Genomic DNA, 20,639 nt, shown 5'->3' with positions numbered 1-20,639 from the left:
TGGTAAAGGACTGCTCATTCATACTGATGTCATCCTGAAGGGGATCCCTGCAAGATCACGTGAGGGTACCTTGATTCTGCATGTGTTAGTACCATTCCTTTTGCAAATAGGGATATTAGTGAGTAGTCAAATAGAGTATCAATTACTCAAATCCCCGCACCTTGCTGCCTCTATGAGAGGCAGCAAAGGGGGTGGAGAGGGGCAAGCAGGAGCCATGCTAGTCACCTAGTTGTCAGGCTTCCTTGCTGCTTCAGAGAGTTGCAGTCAAGTAGGCGCCAGTCCCCTGACAGGGCCAGGTTATCAAACTGCCCGTGGTCCCTGCATCCCCAGCCTAGGACCGACAACCACACTGGAGTTCTGGCCTCCTGAGCAGGGCTATCTCCTCCTATCAGGCACATCTGCCTGGAGCATGTGCAGGGAGGGAAAGGGGACATGGCCTCCTAGGCCCACAGTGATTAATCCATCCCTGCTAACCTAGTGCAGGGTTGGTACACGCCATCATGCACCAAATGACTGACTTACTCATCACAGTTATAGATGCAACTCTCCTGCAAACAGAAAAAGATTTTATTATGCCCATTAATGAAAGGATGAGTCCATCACAGGTTAGAGACTGTTTAAATCCTGAAGGGTTGGTGTCTGGTTGGCGCAAAGCACCTGGTGCTGCTGTATAATGGAGCATACAGGAAGTCTCACTGTCTTCCCCACCCCCAAGAACTTTAAAATAGAGAACCAACAAGCAAGTGAAGAACAAACTGTCACAAAACACAACTAATGTGGAATTAAGTTTAAGCTCAAAGCAGTGTAGCACATCTTACTCATGCCAGGTTTCATCTTGCTGCCTCAGGCAGCAGGAGAGAACTGAGGGGAAGAGCAGGTCAGGGCTGCCCCAACCTTTATGCTCTCACATGGGAGCAAAAGGAGACATAGGCTGCATGTGCAACACTAGAAAATACCACTCAGAAAATTCTGATCTTGCATATATGAGGTGTATAAACACCAAAAGTGGGATCCACAATGGCATACAAAAAATAAGTATTGTTTCCTTCTTAAAATCAAGAAACTCAGAGGCTACAGAACATACATGTGTTTGGTGTTAACATTTTTTAAATTCACACTTTGGAATTTGTCATCATGTGGCTGTGTTTAAAAGTGCACAGTGCAAGTTTAAATTGTGTTTAGTGAACAAGAGAGCAAACTCTCTACCTACTTTTTCGTAAGCCTTTTTCACTCGCTGCCCATTTGCTTCAATAAGCAGTCCTTTGACTTATGACACACTTCGTTCCTGAAAATTATGTCTCAAGTTGAAACATAACTAGGAACCTAGAAATATTAAGCCTGGTATCAAGCATCATAATGTCAAAACCAATGTCTGAAGTCAAAACAAGTTGTCGGTTTAAAAATATCCTAAGTCAATTCAAATGTCGTGAAGTCAAGTATAATCAGTACTTTCCAGATCTCCACTGACCTGGACTATGAGGACGCCACCTCTCACCATCCCTCCGTGACCCAGCTAATCGCCAACCTGCATCATCCTCTTCCCCATTTTGCTCCTCCCTGAAGATGCGCCAGTTCTCGCTCTCAGAGCGAATAAACTCATGTTTCCTCCCTGTTGTTGTTGTCCCAACTTCCTCAAAATTCGGTCTCACTGCGAAGAAAACATACATAAGTGAACGTGTAGTCCAATCTGAGGACACTGGAAGCATATGGCTGTAACGTGCATCTGGAGCCATCACAAGTAATCAAACATACAGTCCCAAGAATCTCCAACATGATTTGAGAGATGAGGATCAAAGGAAGCAATGCATTTAGAGACCAAGAGGAATGGAGATTCACAGGGTAAGGAAGGAACAGTGAAAAGGTTCAAGAGGAAAGGATGAGGAAGAAACGGGGGGGAAGGCAAAAATGAGAAGTAAAAAGGAAAGTGCTATACAGTGAGCCCTCGCTACTTCGCGGTTCGACCATCGCGGATTCACGACTTCGCGGACTTTTTTCATTACGTATGTATATATTATAAAAGAAATATCGCGGATTTTCCGGAAATTTCGAAAATAGCCGCGATATATGAAGACCCCAAATATTTCGTTAATTCCATTAATAATTAGTAATATCTGCTCTTACTGATGGTTCATTGCATTACATATGACATATAATTCAGTACAGAAAGAAATAAAACATGAAAAGTCTGAATATACATGTTAAATAAATACGTAAATATGGTGTCCCTACTTCGCGGATTTTCAGCTATCGCGGTCGGGTTTGGAACCTATCTACCGCGATAAACGAGGGTTCACTGTACATTTATTTTTAATAAAATATAAATTACGTGATTTTCAGTTGTAGAGTTTGTACAAAAACTTTTTTGGGGAGGCCTATAAAACCACCCTTTATCAGAATCATTTACAATAATATTTTTAGTGCAAAACAATGGTGTTGGTAAATTTAAGAGTGATTTTAGAATTATGGGCCAAACAAAAAATACTGTGGCATCTGCATTACTGTGTATCTTGGATAAACAAAATCTAAGAATGAGATTGACAGCTATAGATGAGGCAATGAGGAAAGGAATAACTATATGCAAGCTTAAGAAATTGGCGAAGAAGATATAAAATGTTGGTAGATCTGGGACCAACTACCTTTAATAGCAACGAGTAGTAGAGTGGCACCTTAGAAACTAACAAAAATATATATAGTATCATGAGCTTTCGTGGGTAAAACCAACTTCTTAAGATAAGCTGCAGTGGAAATAACAGAAACCAAATATTTACAAAAGAAGGGGGCGAGGAGGAGAACCTGTCAAGTATAGGACAGTCGCTCATGAGGATAATTAAGTGGGCTGAAAGTATCCCAATCTTCGCTTCTGATGCAAAAATAGAGTTGTTAAAGGCAGGGGAGATTGGCTTTATAATGCAACATCCAGTTATATTCGGTTTTCTCCTGTTACAACTTTAGAAATCTTATGAGCCATACAGATGTGACACATTTGCCTGCTATTGTGGGTACATGCTAACCTGGGAGTGTTTGGATAGCTCCAAAATAGATACCAATTTTAAAATTGGTATAAAAGGGGATATATGGAAAAATCAACCAACATAAGATCCTTTTATGAAATAATTCAAATATTTTAAGAGAGCCAATATTTGGTGAAGTTTGTATTTTAATTTCCTATTTTTCCTTATCTTAATAAATCTGAAAATGTGACCCCAAATTATGCTTCTGAAGCACAGAAAAGGCTCTAAGTCATATCCTGCAAGATATCCTAAGATGAAGCTCTAAGAACAATGTCAAGCAGGAATACATAAAGGTGTTTACAGATTCCTCAGCCTGGCTAGAATTTCTAACAAGAACTTAAATACCTGGATGCAATGATAGCGCAAAGGTCAGAGATTCTGTACCTGCAGTCGTGTTTTTCATAGGTAAACCACAGGGAATTACTGATAACAGGGCCTCATTGACAAGCGCAAACCCTATACAATTTTCATGGCTTACCAACAGATTTCCTAATTTGTGTGTCTTCTCTAGTCACCCTCTGAAGCCATTCTTTTACATATATAAAAGATAGAGGAAGATGCAAAAAACACTACATTAAAATGACAAAGAATTAATCTTTAACTCTTAACTGCCATGTTAAAGATTAACTCTGCACAGGGTGACCATATTTCCCTATGCTGAGTACAGGACACCTGATAAAATCATTTTTCTTCAAATAAAGAGGGTTAGCCCTTGCCCAGGGACAGCTGTGGAGCCTGCAGAATCAGGGCATGAACAAGCTGGAAATCACTTTCCCCTACCACTCCACATCTTAGCTGAGAGGAGAAGAGGCTTCCCCAGTGTGGCACAGTGTGGGGTTTTGGCACATACAGGATGTAGCTTCTCCTGGACTATATTGGGGCAGGGGAGGGGGGAGAATGGGAGAGGAAAGAGAATATGGAGGAGAAGCAGATCTGGAAGGGGAAGTGAGGGGGCAAAGCAGGGAGAAGACAGTGAGAAGGGGGAGGGCCAGTAAAGGGCCAACAGATAGGCACCTCATGCCTGACCTCCTCACCAGCCACTGCAGCTCACAGTGTGCAACCCATGCTGGCTGGATACAAGGGGAGAGTGCCCTGCTGGCCAAGAGCTGGCATGCAACAGGGATTCACTAATGGACCAGATGGAGGAGCAGCCAGGCCCATGAACAGTATCTTCACCCCACCACCAGCCTTGCATACCCATCCTGAGTCACTGGATCCTACCTATTCACCAGTGGTAGGCAGGTGAACAGGGATGTGGCCAGCAGCAGGAGCCATCAGTACTGATGGTGGAGAGACAGAGGATACAGGACAATTTGCTTGTTTTTTTAAGAAAAAAGTTGGGACATGTGCAGGAGCCCCTAAATACAGTGTCCCTTTAAAACTCTCAACCAGTAACAAAGGAACATCTTTAGTTTGTGGTTTCAGTGAAGAGTTACAAGCCCTTCTTAAGTTATCCAACTCCCCTCTTTGGGTACGTCTAGACTACATGCCTCTGGCGACAGACGCATGTAGATTAGATTACCCGGCATAGGAAAATGAAGCGGCGATTTAAATAAATCGCCACTTCATTTAAATTTAAATGGCTGCTGCACTGAGCCGGTCAGCTGTTTGTCGGCTCAGCACGGTAGTCTGGACGCTCCGTGGTCGACATCAAAGGCATTTGTCGACCTCCCAGGTATGCTCAGCGCGGCAGCAATTTAAATTTAAATGAAGCAGCAATTATTTAAATCGCCGCTTTGTTTTCCTATGCCGGGTAGTCTAATCTACATGCCTCTGTCGCTAGAGGCATGTAGTCTAGACGTACCCTTTGAGAAGTATAGTATTTATTCCAGAAGGGCAAGTTCACACAAACCTTATAACAGAGATTCAGCGTGCTTTGTTTTAAAGGGGATTTAGTAGATCTAGCTTCCCTATTTACAATAGTTCCATTAAAAGCTGCTGCCTGGTATTCAGGTAAGATTACTTTAACTGGTCAAATCATTTTCATGGTGAGATCAGGACATTCCTCCCAAACATAGCAAAGTGTACTATAATAACTTCTTTTGCATTTGATGGTTATTGTATTCAGCAATGTAATTTCTGAAGACTGCACTTAATTGCACCATTTCAAAATTGGTACTAATGTGCTAGATGTACTGTTACATTCATAATTTGCATACATGCATCCTTGTATTAACAAACCTAGCCTGCCATTTAATATTATATTTATCTTTGTGGTTCTAGCCCCTCTCTTGTGCAGAAAACTGCAGTCAAGGAATTTACAGTTTTCCTGTCCATTACGTTAAGAAAGACAATGGTTTTGTTTTCAAATATTGACATAGTATTACTGATATTAAGTTCTCAATTAGTACTTTACAAGAAATTCAATCTATTTCTAATGTTGTTTGACATGCACAAACTGACAAGACATGATCTGGTGCACTTTTTAGGGCTGCTTGTAGGGACAGCAATATACTAGATTGACCTTGGAAAAAGGAGGTGATGAATTTACAGCCCCGAATTTCTAGTCCAATACAGTTGTTTTAAGGATAAGGGAAGCGTATTCAAGAGTAAATATTATATATAAAAGGAGAAAGGCACAATCTTTAGAGTTCTGGCATTAGCATCTTTTCAAGTGTTTGTATGCAGGTCTAAATGATCACATTAAGCAAGTGTTTTGGGGCCACACTCCTCAATTAAACAGTAAAAGGGCCTTGCTTAAGTCTCCATGTACCAGGACAACACAAACAAGCCAGTTAGCAGGCAGTGACAGATGACAAAGACTAAGGACACAGATAAGTAATAAGGTTAGTGTAATTGTACATCTTGTTTTGGCTGGGACAGTCCTTTTTCTAAGCCCTATCCCCCCCATCTCAACTTTTTTAGCAAAAGAGGGCATTTGCCACATTTGCTTTTGGCAAGAGCAAGTGCCCACTTTTGTTGTTGTTTTTCTTTCAAGTGTGGTGTGGAGAAACATATGGAGGATGGCGGGGTGTGAGTGGAGCTGTATTAGGCAGGGGTTGAGTGACCAGTGACAGTCGAATGAAGGAGGGGAGACATCTGGCAAGCATCTCGGCTCACCTCTGCACAATGTCCTGTTTTCCATTTGGGAAATGTCACCTTAACCAAGCTGGATTTTGAAAAAAAAGGGCCTTGAACACTCTCTCAGCTAAAAGTCCACTGCACCATTTTGAAACTCCAACCAATCAAGGATCAGGAAAAAAATCTCAGAAAAGGAGCAATAGTGAAGTTACTAACATGTGGAGTAAAGTCGATGCAACAAAAAAATTGACGTAGTTTATATTAAAAATTTGAGTTTTCCACAGTATAAGTAAACTGAATTTACACAGTTACCAGAAACTCACCTTACTGGGTTGAAATTTCTTAGTATAGCAGCCAGGTTTTGACCATGGCTTTTCTAAGATGAAAAGAATAAAATGCAATCTATGGCCTTGCCTTGGACTAATTGACTGGACTTCCTGAGGAGAAGGTGCAGTAAAAGGGCACCTGTGTTCATGTTTGACACAAAGCCAGAAACAGTGTTTATGGAAAACTTGAGAGCAAATAGGCATCTAGCCAACAAAGTCTACGGCTGTGCAATTTGGAATAGTAAAGTGGCTAACCCCAAAGAACAGGAGTGGAATTCTGGGACACAGCAATGTGATAAATTGTTTATGTATAGGATTTTCTAATAGAACAGCAAATAACTTGACTAAGTTTCCACAAGATATATAGACTTCATTCTTTCCTAAGAGGAACAGGGTTATTAACAGCAATATTACTGCCAATAGTTAATGGGGGCTAATGGGAAGAAATCGATCCAATACTATAACTCTCTCTCCTTTCCTCTGCCCTTTTGTTTTCTCACAAGGCAAGTAAATAAATACTATGGTAATATCTGGCATTTGCTATAGCTTTCAGAGAACCTCAAAAAACTTCTCAAAGATCTGTAATCTGCAGGCATGTTTTATAGCTAGGGAAAACTGGATAACACCTAGCACAACAACATTACTGGACTACATGCAAACATACATAATTAAGGCTACAAGTCTGTCACAGATTATATGACTTTCCAAGACTTCGACAGTAACTAGTGCAGCTGACAGTCTGCTAAGCAGCTTGGGCAGCCCCTGAACCAGCCAAACTGGACACTGCTGGGGCAGTCTTGGGCTGCCATTGTGCCTCCCCCTACCCCGAGCAGCAGCAGCAGAGATCCCAGGCCAAACACCACCACTCAATCCTCCCCTACATATCATCAACAAAGTTTCAGGCTGTGCACTACTGCCTCTCCCGCCTCCCCCCAAAGCACCCACAGTGCCTCTGGGCTACATACTGCCCCACCTTCTGCATCCATTGTGCCCCCAGAGCACCTACAACATCCCTTCCCTCACAGCACCCAAGATTTAGTGAGAGGTATATAGTACAAACCATGGCCTGGACACAAATCATGTATTTTTGTTTCCTACCTATGATCTGCCCATGACTTACACTAACTACACCCATGACTAAAACGTAGCCTTAATAATAATCTAACTCGCATAATGACACACAGTAAATCAGTGATATATTCTGACAAAAAGTTCAGTTTGACAGATTATAGTTCTAAACACTAAGTAATGCCACCTCCCCAGATTCCCAGTCTTAGACCCTCTTTCTACCTCCAGTTTCCTTCTAAGCCCTACTATTCAAGCACCTTCAGGTGCAGTTTGACTACTTTTCCTAGAAAGGCTGCTGGATTTCTTTCCAAGTCCTCTGTATTTTTAACTAAATTCACTAACATTTGCTGGCACTGAAATTAATCGCTCAGAGCAAAAGGAGAAATAAAAAAACAAAGGAATGCAGCAGGACTAATTTCAATGTATGTCCTATTGAAAGCGTTAATCTTAAGCATGAGCTAGCTTTCCAAAGCACTCTATGAGGATTTGTTCAGAAACACATGACGAGAACTATAAGCTTTCTACAATACAAAATATGGCTTCTTATGATTAAAAAAAGTTTATTAAAGTGGATAACAGCAAAGGTTCTCTGTAGTGGAAGTGCAACCCCACTACAATATGTAAGGAGAGTCAAGGACAAAATGCTGTCCTACACACTGGCATGAATGGAGGGTGTCCCCTTGTGCTAGATTACTTTGACTGATCCTGGAGGTCATAATATGCCTATCAGAGTTTATGGTGCTCTGCCTGAACATGCATTAAAATGTTCTCCTCTAATGAAACAAAGAATTAATGTTCTGTATTTTTTGTTTTTTTAAAAAGGAAAAACCATCAGGGGGAGATTTCATTTCCTAAGTAGGAAAGTCTACATTAATAATTTTCCCAGCAGGCCTTCAGTAGTTTTACTGAAAACAATCACAGCCTTTGTTTCTCAGATCCTCTTACGTCTGACGCTTGCTCAAAGTCTTCACATCAGCAGCTAACTCAGAAAAAAAATGGAACACTGAACTGCATTACAAAGGTATCCTCACAGTTCATTATAATGGTGTTCGGAACTGGACACTACAGGCATATTTTCAGCTAAAAATATTTCATTAGACAGCTGTTCTACTCAACACTAAAACTGAGGGACACAAAAATCTGAGTGCATGAGTAGCGCATTATATTATCCAGATTCAGTTTCACCACATCTTCAAACTGCAGCAACTTCCTCTAATCAACTTTGTTTCATCACAGGTTTAAAGAAAATCCCATGAGTAATTCAATACTTTTACAAAGGAGCAGTACGGAGATGGAACAGGAAGGGCAGGATCTGGATCTTCTGACTAGTATTAGACTACAAATCATCTACAGTCTCCAGTGACTGTGACTAGGCTGCAACAATATTCACTGTTAGATGTAGCCCATTCCATCTGCTAACAAGACTCAGGTGTAAAAGACCCAGTGAAAGAAGGAAACATTGAAAGGGTACATTAGGCACCAGGATTCCCAAACTCCACACAAATATATCCTACTTGACTTTTGTTCGGAAAAAAGCATTAGAGAATATTTCACATTTTAAAGCGACTATAGGAGGAAAAAGTTCTAAGGAATTTTGTCCCTTTGAACTTCCAAGTAAAACCTTAAATAAGATTATGCAAACCTACAGACCAATCCCGATTAGTGAGGGGGAAGGGGGAGGAAGGGAAAAGCACCTCTCCTCCAAATAAGTTCTTGAGGATTTCTCCTCTGCTGCTAGGGTTTGTGTTGGATAAAGAAAGCCCTTCTAATAAACCAGCATTCTTTTCCACCTGATCAGAGCTAATTGGCCCCCCTGCAGATAATATGACCAATCACATCAGCTTCAGATGAAAACCAAACCCCTTATATTATAAACAGAGGAATGAGAGACATGTAAACCCATTTCAAAGAAGAGATCCCTACAACCGTGGAAAGTTTCTTGCTTGTGCTAGGACCAGAACATAAGATTATTGAAGTCTACTGTTGGGACCCAAAGCCTCTCCCCCTTTCCCCTGCAAACAGATTAAAGCTTCAAAGACATTGGTAAGTACATACAATTACTTTTTTGGCAAAGTTACTTACAACAGAATAATTTTAACTTTTAAAAAACAATGCAAGTTGTTTTCAGAGTGTAGAGCTTTTGCTTTTTGAAGCTTCTCTACTGGAACATAACCTTAAGCAAAATGAACTCTTTTTCTAACTGATAATATCCATAGTCGTATAAGAGCGAAGCCAAACTCTCCATCATTAAGAACCCTGTCAAAAAAGAGAGCACTGGACAAACTCCACAATGCTCAGAAGACAGGTGCATAGAATTGAAACAAAGGTAATCAACTATTGCTACAGATGGGAAAAGACCAGGTTCACACCAGTATTTATTCTGGTTTGGTTCAGATTTGTGTTGAGGTACATTCAGTGTGTTTAGGTTCAGTTCTGGTTCAAGCAATTAAAAAATGGTTCAGTTACTGGTGTCAACTGGTTCAAACCAAATTTCAACCCAAAAGAATAGAAGTAAATTAAAAAAAAGTTTCAGTTTTACATTTCAACTATTTTCATTTTTGGACATTTAGTTACTTTTTAACTTTACGTGAGTTCTAGTTCTCATGTTGTCTGACAAACAATTTGTTTGAGCACACTGGAATACCATCTTCCAAACTAGACCTAAATTTGAGTCTGGGGCAATGGCCCTGCCTCAAGTGTGACAACTCAAGGAAGGCACTTGCCATGGGTTGGGGATAGGAGGAAGGATGTCTATGTGACTGCAATCACCTGGGGAGCCATTACTCTTTGTTTGATAGTGAATAAATAGTTAATTTCTAGGACCAGGAGCATTCCACTCCTCCTCTCACTGGGGGAACGTCTCAAAGTACATCTACATAGCAGTAAAAGACGTGTGGCATCAAGTCTCGTAGTCCAAATCAGATGAGTCTCGTGGTGCTAAAGACAGCAGTGTAGACATATCAGACACAGGTCAGAGTGGTGGCTTGGAAACCCAGAGAAATGGGAGGATTTCAGAGCCCAGGACTGCTATCCCAATTCAGTTGACCCATGCTCTCAGATTTGGCATTGTGGGGTGTTTTATTGCTATACAGATTAATCCAGAGATGGTTCATCTGTCTCTGGGCCCTTTGCTCTCCGACGTGCTGTGCAGATAGCTCCAAGAGTGCCTCCTTTCCTTCCTTACTCCTATGGATTGGTCTCCTCCTATTCTCTTACTATACTTGGGGAGACCCTTCTGGTTGCAAGCATGCCTAACGGTTACTTGAGAATAAAAATAAGGTCACGGTAGTTTAAAATGTTGAGTGTAAGAAATGTTGGATCTGTATTTTCATTGTAACCCACCCTTTTTTTCCCAACTCAACTTTTATTCAGGTTCGGTACAGAAAACTAAACATGAACTGTAGTTTTGTTTTGGTTCAAATAAAAATAGTGGTTCGCACTGGCTTTCCAGCTCTGTTTTCTGGAAAATATCAAGAGATACCATGATCAGGAAGGTGGTTTTCCCAGGGTGAGGCTCATCCTTTACACTGCGGGTGTGCTAACCCCTGCGATTTCCCCAAATGCGGGAAACAACTGCATAATTTGTAGTAGAGGGGACTGCATTTGCACTTTCCCCTGACAAACAAACAAAAAACTAACCCCTTTCTACCTTCCCATTGCATTCATCAGAGCTCAGTAAACATTTAGCTTTAAATGACGACCTTACAGTTTCAGGATCTCTTGATAGCAAACTGACTGTACCTATGAAATGAGAGTTACACTGGGAACTAGCAAGACTATTTTGTTAATGTGAAGGTAATTATTCAGGAGGGTTTTGTACATAACACCAGGCATGAATTGCACTGGTACGGAACATGACTGATTATCTCATAGGTAATAAGCTAGTTTGCTGCACACAGGATAGGGGCAGCATTTAAGAAAATGTCAAGTTACATTAAAGATGGATAGCTAATAGAGAAACATGGGCCCATTTTATCCAGCTTTAAATATCAAATGGCTAGTACTTGGAAACCAGCTCTTTGCTCCCTTCCTAATCCCACTGATCTCCCCCAGTGCCCAATAATGAAAATTTAGGACTTTACATCCAGATTTCTGTGTAAGGGAATTCAAAATATTTACCTTACAAGATGAAGTCTAACCAGTTTTTTGGTAAAGCTTTTCTAATAACGTGAAGGAGACTAGTTAGTATACGGCACTCAAATGTCACTTCATAATCAGTGGTGGAAATAATAGTCTAATAGTTTTGAGCGGTACAGTGGTATATCAATATTTATCTAGTCAAAATCTTAATCAATAAGGAGACTCACTATTGGTTTACATTGTAATGTAAACAAAACTCCCTCCCTCCCTTTCCTATTCATCAATTTTACCTCAAAGCCTTTTAACAGTTTACAATTTAATTAAAAATTCAGCGTACATTCTACACTTCTTTACATCAGGAGAATATTATCTTGCTACTTCTTCCTTTTCATCTCCAACAACTACTTCAGAATCACAGAATATACAGGTTCTGGCATTTGCCCTAGAATTCATGCTCTGCCACAAAACTGTGCCGCAGAAGTTATTTTTGCTCAGAGCGGGTTTAGGAGGGGTGTTCAAATTATATCTTGAAAACATAAATCAACTGTAAACCTACACTGTGCCTTGTCAATTCTGCAAGAAAATTAGAACAACAGATCTGTCATGTAAATTACATTCACTCATCTCAATGGTTAGTAATACAGAAACCTAGAGACAATATTGTTTAAATTTCAGCAATTTCACTGCTGATCATAGCAGTACAAGCATCCAGTTGACGTGATTAACCCACAAACCAAACTGTCTCCTATGTCTTCACAGATGCCAAAAGCACAACTGGTTCCTTCCCAGCTTCTCCTGACAAATTCTATGGTGCAGTTATGCACTGCCAATAGAATAATTTACAGAAAATATGAAGCATGGGGACAGCATTAAAGAAGTTGGATGTAATGTCAAACACCTCTGACACTGATGTGTGTATATAAGCTCCTTAAAATGAAATTTAAGTGAAGCTGCCACAGAACCTAGAGATTTTGCTTCAGAGTTTAGGTCCATCTAGCCATGAGGTGGAACAATGCCTCAACAACAAGAACAACATGAGCTCTAGCTGCTTACCTTTAAGCAATGCCAGTTATTTCTGAAATAGGTATACAGCATTTTTCATTTGTGCCCATATAATGTAAGCTTGGATTTTTACTTGCCTCCTCGCAGTACCTGCATGTTAATCAATATGACTGCACTAATATACTCAGAATTATACTTCAATACACTGCCAAAAGGAAACTAAATTCTATACTTACAAGAAGGATAATTGTGAGCTTCTGAGAATTAAGCCCAGCAAATTCATCCTATAATAGTATTTTTGCCTTTTACCAGTTGGTTGTAAATACCAACTAGACTCCAAACAGTACTATTTATCTCATATGCTTTCCAAAAATCCATTAAAATAGAATACGCAAGAGATGTAATGGCACTTGGGAAGCTGGGTAGCACTCTGGAGAAGATTTGCTGGAATTCTGCTACAAATGAAAGCCTATTCAAGAGCTCTAACACCACAGTGGTGACAACTTCTGTAGCTGACGACAGTCTGAAAGTCCATTTACCTCACTGCCCTCAGTCAGGAAGTAGATATGAACAAAAGGAGGGGGACACATTTGGTGTCAGAGTACTTGCGCTCTTTCACAAGAGTGAGGTGGAATATGAACTGCCTTGAGAAGCAAGGGAAAGATAGGAAATCAGGGTGGCATAAAACAGCCAAACTGCCTCAGCTGAAGAGCCACAGAGCAGAAGGCAGAAGAAAGTGTATTCAAACTGGCAAAATGAAGCAGGTTACAGGTGTTCAGGACAATGTACGCTTGTAACCATTAAATTCTATGGTGGAAAATAATTGCTAACATAACATGGACTTCAGGAGTACACTAAAGTATGAAAGAACTGCAGAGTATGGCTGTGTCATGGACAAACCATCAGGAGACAAGGACTAGAAAAAAAAGAAGTCAGATTCAGTTAAACCACTTGGGCTCTCCTAAGAAAAAAAGAGAAAAAAGCATCAACTGACTTAGCTATTCTACAATCATTTGTTTCAACCAAATTAATGTAGGAAAGAAACTGGGTTGAGGAATGGACAAGATTATGAACAAGAGGTAAAGAAAGGAAATAAAAGGAGAAGAAAAAGAAGCTGTGTCACATACACATGTGATTTAATATCTATCACTTCATTCTCAAAATGCAAGAGCAACATAAGAGAAAGTACTGAGAAAACTAGAAAAATATATCAAACGAAGGGTACGGAAACAAAGAGGTTGAAAAAAAACTTCTTTGGTAGTAGTAGCTCTCTTTGTCTCCAAGAGGTACATCCTGACGAACTGAGAAGCAGATTCATGAGAAGAACAAAGGCATAACCAAAGCCAAGGGATGATGTTAAAGCTGGACAGACTCAGGATTTTTGTTGATGCTTTTTTTTTTTTTTTAAGTGAGGATAATTAAGCATTGGAAAAACTTACCTATGGCTGTGGTGAATCCTCCGTCACTGGAAATTTTAAATCAAGACTGGGTATTTTTCTAAAAATTATCTAGTTCAAAAAGGAAATCAATCCAGGGAAGTCTTATGGCCTGTTTTATGCAGATGGTCACACTAGATGTTCACAATAGTTCCTCTTGATCTTATAATTTAAGAATCTATGAACAGTGAAAGTAGAAAATATGTAAATCATCTGACAGAATTAGGTGAGAAAAGGAGAGAAGTAGACAGAGAATGAACATCTGTCATCTAATTTTTCAAATACATTTAAGGTGCATCTGCTTTTCAAAAAACAATTGCGTGAAGGGTGGAGAAGGAATCCTCACACATTCTAGATTTGGAATTCAGAGCTTAAAATACCAGTTGATTTATCCCCCACCCCAAAATGTTTTTCTTCTCATCATCAACTAGCTGCACTACTTTGGGGTCCGCTTGCATTTTCCTTCTCTCTCCATTCATCCCACAAAAAAAGATTTACCTCATGATCTAACAAGACAAGACACCAACAGGTTCATACCCTCTTGATTACTGTTTAATCGACATTAAATATGGAGCCTAAACTCATACTTAAAATTTATTCACTGCACCACTGATTGGCAACCTTGCACTATCACCACCACATCAAACAGAAAATGTTCAAAACAACAATGTAATAAAGAAAGGTTGGTGCAGGAGATTTCATAACTTTAAATGTGTATTACTATACAGTTAAGAAGGCTGCTCTGCTGAAGTTTGCTGTTTTAACATAGGCATGAGAAAGAACAATGAACCTGAAAAACTATTCCATATTTGTGATGTAGTGGGGGGTACCTTGCTGGTTGCTATGCTGGGCAGTGGGTTGTGTGTGACCTCCACTGGCTGCAGCACAGCCTAGCAGGGCAGGGGATGAGTCATTATGCAAGGGGGCTTCGAAACTCGTCAGACAGGCATCTCCCAAGGAGCAGAACAATGGGAAGAAGGTGAGTGGAGACCTGGCTGGGGGCAGGGCTGGAAGTGAGTGAGTTAGTTTCGGTCTGGGAGCATGGAGGAGACAGCCTAGGGAAAGGGGCTGGAATTTAGGGGCCCAGTCTCCCCCATCTCAAGGGGGGCTGAGACATCCTAAGCCTGCCCTGTAACCAGATTACATCTGTGCTGTATCCTGGAAAAGCAATAAACTCCCTCTATTCTACTGGCTGGTGGAGTCTGTCCGTGCCATTACAGGGGTGCAAGAGACGGGAAAACCCGAGCGCGCCGTCACAGTATTATATACCCTAAGCAGTTTATTACTATCTGTCACTGTTAGATTTAGTTTTGTAAGGAGTAGCTTTGCTTCACTTTGTCATCGTATACTAACCATGAAATATGATGCAACTGCTCTCCAGTCCCCACAATAAGAACTCATATGGTTTACACCAAAGGCATTTAAGCCTGTACACATTCTCCTTCCTTCCAAGTAACTGAGTAAATGTTTCTCATAATAACAGCTTATACCAAGGATCTAAAATGATAGAGGCGCTGGTTTCAATTTGGTCTGCAGTCCCATCATTCCTACTAACTTGGCATAATCTTCATACTCTAACCCTCCTCAAGGCACTAATGGCCACTGAGTCTTAATGCAACACTCAGCTCTTCAGACCACTAAGTCTGATGCTTAGTACCTAAAGCTTTTCAAATAATCTACTCTATTTACTTTGCTATTCCTTATCATTGCAGCAAGATCAGAAATTGTGTTCTTACAGAAAGCTGTGATGCCACCCAAAAAGACTGAACGAATACAAACTGAACAGTCTCACTGGAGGGCAGTCCATGGAGATCAGGATTAGGGTTATTAGTAGAGTAGACAGTACTCAGCACTCCTAATAACTGACTCAGCAGATATACATCAGTTACTGATGCTCTATGCATGGAGCAAAGAGCAGTGGATTATATAAGACAATTTTGTATTTCTGAAAAACAAGACAGAAAAGATCCAAGAAGTTCTGTGTCCTCCAAACCTTCTCTCACCAACGTAAGATATTACCTTGCCTACTTCATCTTATTTCAGAAAACCATTAGAATCTTAAAAAAAGCAGCCACCTGATCTTTTCCATTAGGTAGATGTGGCATATTCATGGCAGGAAATGAGGAAACAGCTGTACTTAATAGGGAGAATGGAGACACAGAATAAAAGGGTGTGGAAAAGCTCCCAGATCATACTCAAACTATTGGTTATTCTCTAAGCCCTTTGGATGCATATTCCAAACAGAACTAATACATATTTATAAGCAGGGGGAACCCACTACCACAAGCAGAGAAAACAGTACAAGATTTGTTCACAATACTTACTAGGATACGTTAATAATCACACTTCACATCCAGAACAAATTGCAAGCAATTTGTATAAAAAAAATCAAATTAGTCCCAGGACCAATTTCAGAATCAAAACACAACTGATCAAATAGGTAATTAAAGCCATTTCTATCTTTGTTTAAACTGTCCACGTTATGATAAACAGGGCAAATACCAGATACTCAGACTAAAGCTGGTGGCTACTAATGTGAACATAAAAACTGTCAGACTAGATTAAGCCAATGATTTCTTTAGCCTGGTATGTATAGTAGCAAGGCCTTCAGAGAAAGGTGTGAATTTTCATAACCCACGTAACTGCACATCCTCCCACACAAAAATGCTGCAGGGGAGAAAGATGCAACTGATGAACACTGTTTTGTCATGAAAAACGTGGCTCTACACTGGCCAGTGGGAATGAGTGCCATAACCAATTAATTCAATAGATATTTGAATGCCTTTTAATTATGTGCCTTTTTGTTTTATGGGAAAAGATAACAAGTGATAGGAACGGTCAAGAGAATGTCTCTTTCATTCAGTAGTTATATAAAGCTAATTTTCTATTCAAATGCAAAAGTCTTCTAAACCAAAAGTTTTTAAATATAGGAGCCCAAAGTTTGGCTCCTAACTAAACATGAAAGCACTTGTCTAAAGCAGGCCATCTACAGCAGCGAGTCAAATCTATAAGAGCTGAAGATGCTTGGCACCTCGGAAAAAGTGGTTATTCTTATTTAAGACCCAAAATATTAATGTAGGAGACTATTAGGCATAAAATTTGGAATTTTTGGCTCTTAACTTCATATTTCCTCATTTGCAAGTTCACCTCCACTTACAAGCGTCCTATTAACTTTTCTAAACTTTTTTTTCCTATTGTTGCAATGGGATTTATAACCAAAACTAAATGCTCTATTTAAGCTGAGGATGTCTCACCAATTTATATCGCAGCATAACATTTTCCATATTATTCTCTATCCTCCTCTTAATGCAGCCTATCAGCAGCAGTGGCCTGAGTATGTTCAGCAGAAGAGGCTCTCCCCCAGGTACCAACATTGTAGTCAATATGAGAATATGGTTGATAGAGGTAAAAATAATTAAGAGGCAAAAAGTGAGGAACATCTGTGCTGAAATTTAAGAATTATAGAAGCCAGGTGGCTAGACACAGCCTTCTCCAAGAAAGTAAATAAGGGGAAGAACTATAGTTAAAAATTAGCTTTTTATTATTCTTTAGATTGCTATACTGCTACAAAGAGTTGCAACATCTAATTGCTATCATCACAGATGTACAATATTAAAGCCTGTTCTACACATGCTGCAGGGCAACAGCTTCTGATCAGCCACTTTAGCACAGGTATTTGATCCAAATATAAATGTGTGTTGGGGGGTAAAACAGGAGAACTCTCTTTAAATGACTACGTAGAGAAAATTCTAAAAGTAATGTTTAGTTTTTTAGTTAAACATTAGCACAAAAGCAGTGTTAAATTCCACTCCAAAGTACTAAGTTAACCTTCCCTACATTGCCATGTTTAAGAAATCCTTTGCTGGGTGCAGGCAGTATTTGGTCCCCAATTGTAGTCTCAGAATCTGTGAATATTGGCTGAAATACAAATACGCAGTTATATAACTAATAATTTTCTTTTTTTTTAGTTTTCTGAAGATGAGAACAGATATGATAGATAGCAACAATACCAAATCTAGTGTGCCCCTCCTGGATCAAAGTCACTTGAGGATAGTCACCAAAGATGGACATAGCACACTACAGATGGATGGGACCCAAGGGAAAAGTATGGCATATCTACGAGATGCTTGGGGAATACTAATGGACATGCGCTGGCGATGGATGATGCTCGTCTTTTCTGCTTCTTTTGTCCTGCACTGGCTAGTCTTTGCAGTGCTCTGGTACCTCCTCGCTGAAATGAATGGGGACTTGGAGTTGGATCATGATGCCCCACCGGAAAACCACACCATTTGTGTTAAGTACATCACCAGCTTTACAGCTGCTTTCTCCTTCTCCCTTGAGACACAGCTCACTATTGGTTATGGCACCATGTTCCCAAGTGGGGATTGTCCAAGTGCTATCGCCTTACTTGCTATACAGATGGTCCTGGGGCTCATGTTGGAGGCCTTCATCACAGGTAATCAGATTTATTTCACAATTTTCAATATGGTAGGTCCAGTCAACCACATGCATAGAGCAGATCTGGTAAAATTCTTAATTATCTCATTGTGAATACTTACAGAGTGGACATAAAAGGAGTGGGGCCAGTTACTTAAAAAAAACCCAAGACTGAAAATTATAACTTCAACAGTTTTGTAATTGTCAATTATAAAAATGGAGAGGCACTTGAATAATAGTTTTTCAGAATTTTACTGGAATCCAAAAAGTGCTGTTCTTTACAGTAACTATTATCCTCATACTTCCAATAAGTTATCTTCCATCTTCCTCTGTCAATTTCTTCCTTCCAACCTTTCAGTGATTTGAGGTTTAAACCAATTTGTTTTGGTACAGACTCACATGTTTACCCAAAACTTTTAAATAATTTGTTTAAACCGAGCTCAATTTTTTCATCCCCCTTCAGTTCACTGTTAAGTTTCCATGGGCAGCCAACATTCAGAAACATTGTAGGATCCCAGTGGTACTTAATTTGAATTTACTTAAAATGGCTGAATGATGGAATAATTTTAGATAAATATATTATCCTGTGCAAAAAGATTTCCACATTATATTTTAAACAGTTTCATTAAATGAAGGACCAAATTATATGCCATATATATTGTTCAAAGAGTTGATCTTCAGTAATTAAGGGACACAGCTCTCCCTGCAACTGTCTTATACATACTACTAGATCGTGCAGACAAAGAAGTTTATGGCAAGAAAGCCAAGGCTCTTTTAAAAAAAAATGGATATAGTGGATTTATTTTGACTAATAAATTGAGACTAGAAACTGGTGCCAGCACCTTTTAGTATGAGGGGAGCTATGCTATCTGTAGATTACAACTAATAATTTGAAACCTCATTTTCTCCTACTGGGCTATTCCATACAGGTTGTAGACAAATAATAAACTCATCTGAGCATCACGGTTGTAGTTAATTCATTTTTTCCTGTTATATAGGTGCTTTTGTGGCAAAGATTGCCCGTCCAAAGAATCGAGCATTTTCCATCCGCTTTACTCATTCTGCAGTAGTGGCACACACTGAGGGCAAGCCATACCTTATGTTCCAGGTGGCTAACACTCGTCCCAGCCCGCTCACCAGTGTTCGGGTTTCAGCTATCATTTACCAAGAACAGGAGAATGGTCAGCTACATCAAACTAGTGTGGATTTCCACCTGGACAGTATCACTTTTGAGGAGTGTCCATTCTTCGTGTTTCCACTGACTTACTACCACTCCATTACCCCATCCAGTCCTCTAGCTGTTGTCCTCCACGGGGACATCCCTCGCCATTTTGAGCTAGTAGTCTCTCTCTCAGCGATGCAGGAGGGCACAGGGGAAACGTGTCAGAGGAGGACGTCCTACCTCCCATCGGAGATCATTCTACACCATCGCTTTGCCTCTATGCTGGCCCGAGGTGCCAAAGGGGAATATCAGATCAAGATGGAGAATTTTGATAAAACTATTCCAGAGCTCCCAGCTGCAGCAGACTCTAAGAGTCCAAAGAGGACTGATATGAAGATCCGCATCAATGGACAGCACACTGACAGCTTCCAGATTTCTGAGACTGGTCTGACAGAATAGAATTTGAATTTGGTGCCTTTTTTAATTACATTAAACTTTCAGGTTCAACTTCCAGCCTTCCTTCTCCTCCTATTTTCTTTTGTGCTCCTTCCCTTTTCTCCATCCTTTTGATTGCAGTATAGAATGCAGAGTAAAAAGCATGATGTGCACATGTAAACTGATGAAGAGTCTGTTTTAACTGTACTGAATAGAGAGTCAGGGACAAGTATCACAGGACAAGTTCTGGGAAAGTACAAGTGCTACCTGCTGAATTCACTAGACTATGATTAAAAATGCACTGACCCTGAAGTATGAGACTTTCAGACTCCCACAGCTGACCAAAACCTAATTAAATGATACATGGGTAAGGTACTATGGCAAAATGCTCAGCAACACTGCAATAGAAGATTTCATCTAAAACTAACCTGAGGCTGTTCAGCTAAATTACACTAGTTTGGGGGAATGAGCAATGAGGTAGTTCCAAGATTGTTCTCTCTTTTACATCAACGTTTTCTGGGTATATGGTTACATTAGTTTTCAGGTGGCTGAACCACAACCATTGCCAGTCTTTTCAGCAGCAGTGAAATGTATTCCTGCTGTGCTTGTTTATTATGCCAAATCAAGAACACTGACTGCAGTTCTTCATTCCACCAGATCA

General features: G+C 40.1%; 2 protein-coding genes and 1 pseudogene across 11 annotated transcripts in view; 2 read left to right on the top strand and 1 right to left on the bottom strand.

Moving 5' to 3' along the window:
- The window catches only part of KCNJ13 (potassium inwardly rectifying channel subfamily J member 13), a 34,339-nt gene extending 14,226 nt beyond the window's left edge, over positions 1 to 20,113 (top strand). The window contains exons 3-5 of one of the 3 annotated variants that reach the window (XM_025184983.2): positions 17,257 to 17,308; positions 17,913 to 18,400; positions 19,380 to 20,113. In XM_025184983.2, coding sequence (XP_025040768.2) covers positions 17,257 to 17,308; positions 17,913 to 18,400; positions 19,380 to 20,002 — 1,163 coding nt within the window. In that variant the 3' untranslated portion in view covers positions 20,003 to 20,113. Of the gene's footprint in view, positions 1 to 9,327; positions 9,470 to 17,256; positions 17,309 to 17,496; positions 17,617 to 17,912; positions 18,401 to 19,379 lie in introns of those variants that run through there. The other 2 variants (XM_006123677.4, XM_006123676.4) reach the window with 2 other exon arrangements.
- GIGYF2 (GRB10 interacting GYF protein 2) overlaps positions 1 to 20,639 on the bottom strand; it is a 128,326-nt gene that overhangs the window by 46,270 nt on the left and 61,417 nt on the right. For 5 of the 8 annotated variants that reach the window (XR_012906183.1, XM_006123679.3, XM_075937382.1 and 2 more), the window contains one exon: positions 1,469 to 1,648. The exons of the other annotated variants lie outside the window; for them this stretch is intronic. Coding sequence is in view for 4 of the 5 variants with exons in the window: in XM_006123679.3 (XP_006123741.2) it covers positions 1,469 to 1,648 (180 nt within the window). In the remaining variant the exon portion in view is untranslated. The remainder of the gene's footprint in view (positions 1 to 1,468; positions 1,649 to 20,639) is intronic. 8 annotated transcript variants of the gene reach the window in all.
- On the top strand, positions 10,891 to 11,044 carry LOC112545891 (U1 spliceosomal RNA; annotated as a pseudogene).

The sequence above is a fragment of the Pelodiscus sinensis genome, chromosome 10 (assembly GCF_049634645.1).
Source record: "Pelodiscus sinensis isolate JC-2024 chromosome 10, ASM4963464v1, whole genome shotgun sequence".
Lineage (NCBI taxonomy): Eukaryota > Metazoa > Chordata > Testudines > Trionychidae > Pelodiscus > Pelodiscus sinensis.
The sequence above is the reverse complement of the archived record's forward strand: the minus strand, read 5'-3'. Positions and strand labels throughout refer to the sequence as shown.